This window comes from Pongo pygmaeus, chromosome 21, assembly GCF_028885625.2.
Source record: "Pongo pygmaeus isolate AG05252 chromosome 21, NHGRI_mPonPyg2-v2.0_pri, whole genome shotgun sequence".
NCBI lineage: Eukaryota > Metazoa > Chordata > Mammalia > Primates > Hominidae > Pongo > Pongo pygmaeus.
In genome coordinates, this window is record NC_072394.2 from 18,602,957 (window position 1) to 18,609,297 (window position 6,341).

Here is a 6,341-nt window from a genome sequence, read left to right on the forward strand (position 1 = left end):
CCATTCCCGGGCACCTGCTGTTCTGCTCTCAGTCCCTCTCTTCCAACAAAAGCCTGAATCAGTGTGTGCGACACCCGACACCCTGACACCAGGTGAGGCCCAAACTCAAATCTCCTCAGCTCATGGCCTCCTGGACGCTGCTTCATTTTCCTAAACCTAAAACCTTGGTTAAATCCCGTGGTGGTAGAGAGGAAATGAAGCAGATGCTCCCCACTCTCCCCACCATACCATTCTCCTCCTAGCTTTCTATGTGTGGCACACGGGGTGCTGGCCTCAGGGCTGTTTGGGCAGTTTCCCCTTTGTCGGTTCCCCCTCGGTGTTCATGGCAGCCACCCTTGGTCAATGCAGCTCTAGGCATGGGAGATAGTTGAGAGCCCTTCCCAGAGGCACCTGCCCTGAGGGCTGCAACCCTCTGCCCTGACATGGCAAAGGGAAGGGCCGTGCAGGGTTGGTGAGGACTTAGGACTGTAGCTTCTTCTTTGAAGCACAACTACCCAATATTCTACAGAATGGTTTTGACACTAAGATGATGTTATTTATTAATTAAAACATCCTTTTTGAAAAAAATGAGTGTCCACTGCATGTCACTTCCATTTGTGTTTTAGCTTCTCCATCCCTGCCAAGAAGCCTGACCTGAGTGCTCGTTTTAAATCCAAGTCCATAGAAAGAGCGGCTGGATGTGGATGTGTAAAACTCTTCTAGGGCACAGCTTCCTAGCGTAGGAGATAACCTCCCAGCCTGGGGCACACCCTCCCAGAATGGATGACAGCAGGTGCTGGTTTCTCTGTTGATGTTGCCTGTCTTTGGTCTCGGTGGAATTTTTCCCAATCAGTTACACACACACACACACACACACAAACACACACACACACACTTCTGGACTTTGTTTCCATGTAGGGGCCTAAAGTATCCTGTGGAAAGAGCCACATGTCGATCACTATGTATTTCATGTCTAGGGGGTTTGATGAGAGAAGTTCAGTCCCTGGAGTTTGCTCAAATCTGCAAGCACAGATGGAATCTATGGCCTGGTGAGCTCCACCGCGGCCTGGCCCCTGGCTGTGGACACAGTCAGCCCCCACCTCCTGGTCAGATCAGGAGCTCAGACCAAAGCACCAGCCCAGTTTCCCAGGAAGCAGCCTGGGACCACTCCTCTCCCTGACCCCGTCACCAGGGGCTGCTGCAGCTGAAGGCCTGGGTTCCTAGCCCCTGGCTGCTCTCTCCCTGTTCTGAAGCTCAGGTCTCCAAAAGTGCCAGCAACTCCCCTGATGGCCTTGCTGTGGCCACGTCAGCTCCCAGGTACTCCTCTGATCTCCACTCCAGCAGAACAATGAGGCTTCATAAAGGAACTGCAGAAACCCTGCCTGTGTTCACAACCCCAGACAGCCAAGAGCTCAGAGGGAGGCGATGCTACTGTTTTATTGCAGGAGGTGGGGGTGTGTGTACCATGTACCAGGGCTATGAGAAGCAAGAAGGAAGGCGGGAGGGCAGAGCCCCCTGCTGAGTAACAAAGGCCTCCTGCTGTCTTCTCTGTCTGTCTCCTGGTGCAGCCACATGGGGAGACTTCCCCCGGCATGGGGGCCACCAGTCCAGGAGAGGGAGCACTAAAGGGGGGTTTGAGTAGGAGGTGGTCGGTGTGACTGGTCTGGCATAGACCCCTAGGCTTCTTGACACCTGGAATTCACCAGGGATATTCTGTCCTCCCAGGCAACTTCATGGATCTTGAAAGAGCACAACTGTTTCTGTGAAGGGAAGAGAGAGGGCTAATCAGTGTGGGTTAAAGTTAAAGGGGAAGATGCCCAGCCATGAGATGTCAGAGCCTGGGTGAGTAGGATGGAGGTGAGACACTGGGCCCTCACCCACTCCTGCTGAGACCCAGAGCACTGAACTAGAATGAATAGTGACTGTTCCTTTACTCCTCCCAAGGCTCCAAGTCACCAGGTGGCATTGGGCCCCCACCCCAGCCTGCAGGGTCCTGTCCCAGCACAGCCCTGTGAGGAGCAGCCTGTGCAAGGCCTTGGGAGCCACAAGGGTGCAGGACATGGGAAGGTGGCTCACTTCCCCCAGCTCCTTCCACCTCCAGCACCCAGGCCAGCACTAAGAGGGGCCAGAGGGAAGAACCCAGGGCAGGGCAACTCCCCCTGAAAGAACTGGGGCAGGGGTTAATGATAACAAGGGGAGTGTGGCTCTTCCCTGAGTGGAGACCTCACAAGAACCAGCAGGTCCTTGGAGATGCTGGTGTTGGGTGATTTGGCAGGTCCAGGGCTTCCCAACTAACAGGGCTCTAGGTCCCACTAATCTGATCACTGTGGCTGTGGCTGCATGCAGGTGCCTGAGCCTGGGATTAGACAGAGCCCCTTCTCCCTGCCCAGCACACAGCCCTGCAGCTGCTTCTTCCCATCCAACAGGCAACACCCCAAAGCAGGCAGAGTTGACCTTCCAGTAACCATTCCCAAGATAAAGCCTTCCTAGCAAATCAAACACATCATCTCCCTCCCTCACCACCCCATCTACACATACATGGACAACTATGTAAACTCACTTGGACGCCTCATCCCCATGGATCTATGTACAAAGCCCCATACACCCCCACACATCCATGCACAGGCACACATGCTCCCATACACATCCCCGCACACACTGGCACATGTGTGTACACGTTTCCCTTTCCACATGCACACCTACATGCACACCCCCCCACAAGTACATGAACATGTATTCATCCGTGCATACATGGCTCCTCACATACCCACCTGCACACACACACAGCCTCCAAACATGTGGAAGGCAGAGGGTGACACATATGCACCACTCTGCAGTGCATGACTGGCCTGGGACCTATATCAGGAACGTACCTTCTGCAGTTCTGGCTGTTCATGGAAGGCACAAGTGTCCAAGTTGGGCTGGGACTTGGTACATATGGTTCGGCCCACCTCTACGTCGAAGAAGTAATTCACCCCGCCCACGATCTACACACATGAGAAAACAGGACACACGGACAGCGCCCCCATCAGTTTCATGCACTCACAGGCACTTCACTGTGCCTGAGTCACTGGACTTGCTCTGGGGCTTCATGAGCTTCCCACATGTCACCACAAGGCACACAAGCCCCCTTTTCCTATCAGCTGGCAGGGTTCTGGGCCTCATGACTACTCTTAAACATTGTTTTCTCCGTGCTGGGTAGAAGGATTCATTGAATTCTGCTACCTGTGGCTCAGGGGTGAGGGAACACTGAATCTTTTCTAGGAAGGCTGTCTGATAACAAAATTTTAGCTAACTTCCAAAAATCTCATTCCCTCCATTTAACCTAGATTTATTACTTCATTTAGAGTAGGAAATGAGATGTTTCACACACACAGATATTTTGGGTCAATGGGGCCGCCCAGATGCTACCATTTCAAGCGTGAGAATCAAGCTACATTTCTAAAGTCAGCAGCTCACCTATGTGTCTTACAATTACAGACTAGAATTGAACCCTTTCCCTGCACAAGGCCTCTCCCAGACACAACGTGGCAGAGCTGTGGAGAAACCTAGGATGAGGGATTCATTGGAACCAGGAGGAACTGCTGAGGTCCCTCAAGTATCAGTTCACCCATGTCTAAAATAGCTTCCAGGCCTGACGGTCTGCAATGTCCTGTGCTTCACTCCAAGTTACTGTCATGTTTAAGAGGGAGATGCAGGCCAGTGGGGACCATGGCACCAGGGAGTGTACCTCCTGTGCAGGGAGAGGACACCAGCTGACAGCTGCAGGAGAAACAGGGCTGGTGGGGATTCCTTTGATTTTCCAGGAGAAGGTGGAGGAGCTCTAAAGGCTGTGTCACTATTTGCTGCTCTGCCATGGGATGCAGGTCAAGCTGGGCCCAGTAGCCCTGCTGAAGCTCCCTCCCGACCTGACCCCTCCTCCGCTCTGCAGGGTGACCACAGTCCTCATCTGGTGGAGGTCTAACTCTGCATCAGCTGGTAGAGGCAGGGTCAGGCGTGCTCCACCCCAGCAGGGACTCAGCCGCCCTGGGCTGTAGGGGTTGGTCAGCCTGCCTGAGGGTGAAGGCCGCTAGCCCTAAGGGTCTGTGCCCAGGGGTGTGACTTGGGGAAGCAGGGCTCTGCAGAACAGGGAGCCAGGTTCCTGTGTGGCCCCTGCGGAGAGGTCTCAGGGAGGAGGATGAGCCTCATGGCCTGGATCTCATCCTGAGCAGCATCAAGCCCACCCAGAGTCAGCACAGTCTCCATCCACACCTGCTGGACCCTGGGAAATGCCATGGTCATGGTACAGGCACAGGGGCTGCTGCAGGTTAAAGGAAGCTGAGAGGACAGACAGTGGCTGCAGTATATGGCCCGGGAGCATGCTTAGGCATAAAGGCCATCAGCAGAGAATCAGGGAAATCTGAATGAATCTGAGCACTAGATCATGAATGTGTCCGTGTTGATTTGCTGGGAATGCTCTTGAGGGTTGGGCAACAAATAGGATGGGACTCAGGACCCCTCGGGTGGAGGCAGCACCCACCTGTTGCCTGGCTCTCAGTACCCGCAGCGGGCGTCTGTAGTAGTCATCTTCAGTGGCCTTGTTATACTCGCTGATGGCGAAGTCAAGGGCACGCTGTACCCACTCATCATTGAGGTCTGCTTTATAGATGCCACCCGGGATTATCCTGTCCTCCTCAGGGCTCCAGGACAGGGCCACAGCCAGGGTAACCAGCAGGAGCAGCAAGGTACACAGGGGCCGGGCCATGGTCTCCTCAGAGGCAGAGCACAGAGCTGGAGCTGCAGGAGAGGAGGGTGAGGGCCTGAGGCAGGTAGCCCACACCTGCAGGCAGCTGTGCATTTATCCTGCTTAGGCAGCCCAGCCCCACCCCCCTCCATGCTCGCCACTCCCTGACTCCTCCTCCTCTTCCTACACTTCTCATCTTTCAACATCTCTTTTTTCACTCCCCTGCCACTACAAGCTCCCTCCCTGCCTCAGTTCCCCCTGCCCCTCCCAGGCCTCCTCCTCCATCTCCCCCTCCTCCCCACTCCTGTCCTCACTGCAGCCTCCCCGAGCCATGCCTCTCTTCCCCAGTGCTCCCAAGCTTGAGTCACCGGGTCTCCACAGAGGTGACACTGGTCCTTTGACTGTGAAAGCAATGTGACTTCCTGTTTGCTCAGAAAAGGGAAAAATACAGGGTTTGACCTCCCGGGGTCTTCAGATATCAGGGGCATCCAGGAGCACTTGATCACGGTTTCTGAATATCTGGAGCAGAGAGGTTATTTCAGAAGGTTCCAGAAGAACCTGTCCACACCCTACTATGGAGAATTCTTTGCCAAATTTAAGGGAATTAACCTTTTTGGAAAAGGTCACTGGCTTCTCTTTTCATAATTCATTGTTCAATAAGCAAACCTATCACCAGCTACTCCCTGTGCCAGGAGGTCTAGGGCTTGAAGATGGAACCTGGATGATGAGCCATGAAGGTGACATTGCAGAGCTGCTGCCCAACAGAGATGTGACACCAACCCGTGAGCAATTGAAAATTTCTAGTAGATGCATTTTAAAAGATGCGAATAAATGGGTGAAGGTAATGTTTAAAATATTTATTTAATCTAATATAGCCACAATATTATTTCAGCTAATGGGAACAATTATTAACGAGATCGTTTATGAGTTTGTTTGTTTGTTGTTTTTTTTTTTTTGATTTTGTAATTCTTTGAAGTTCCCTGTGTATTTTTTAAACTTGGACCAGAAGCCATTTTGGACTGGCCCCATTTCAAGTGTCCTGTGGCACACATGTGGCAGGCGGCTATGGAAATGCACAGTAAATTCCTACACAGTGTGTGTAGGGGATGGTAGGTTATGATCAACAATTAGGATCAGGGAGTTATACTCACTCTGTTGGAAGTGAAATAGAACAGGGTCTAGAGAGAGACCACTGGATCCTGGTCAGGGAGTTCTCTATGAGACTGGAGAGGTTGAGAAGCCCCAGGCAGAGGGGAACAGCCAGTGCAAAGGCCCTGAGTTGGGGTTGGGCATGCCTGCTCCAAGAACAGGAAGTTCCTGGAGGGGATGTGAGCAGGGAAGGGAATGACCTGGAGTCTCACGGTAACTGTGTGTGGGGCCCGGTGGAAGGTGCACAGAGACCCCTGGGAGGCAGTGGGAATGTCAGGAGAGGGAGCAGCAGCTGCGGTAGGAATGTGGGAAGCCACAGGACTCTCTTGCTTCTCTCCTAGGCAGTCATGCTTCGGGCGCCTTTGCTCTGTGCACTGCTTGGAAGACTCACCTGATACTTTAAAAATTGCCTTAAATGAGGTAGAATTTACATACAATAAAATGCCTAATAGTATGTGCCCAATCTGAGGGATTTCATAAATGCATACAC

At 52.8% G+C, this 6,341-nt stretch overlaps 1 protein-coding gene across 1 annotated transcript; it reads right to left on the minus strand.

Annotated features, from left to right (window-relative positions):
- Window positions 1-1,400: 1,400 nt before the first annotated feature.
- LOC129021975 (cystatin-SN-like) lies at window positions 1,401-4,788 on the minus strand. Its single transcript, XM_054468072.2, has 3 exons — window positions 4,499-4,788; window positions 2,853-2,966; window positions 1,401-1,739 (listed from the first exon to the last, which is right to left on the minus strand). The coding sequence occupies exons 1-3, from the start codon at window positions 4,721-4,723 to the stop codon at window positions 1,656-1,658; spliced, it is 423 nt and encodes a 140-aa protein (XP_054324047.1). The 5' UTR covers window positions 4,724-4,788; the 3' UTR covers window positions 1,401-1,655.
- Window positions 4,789-6,341: the final 1,553 nt, after the last annotated feature.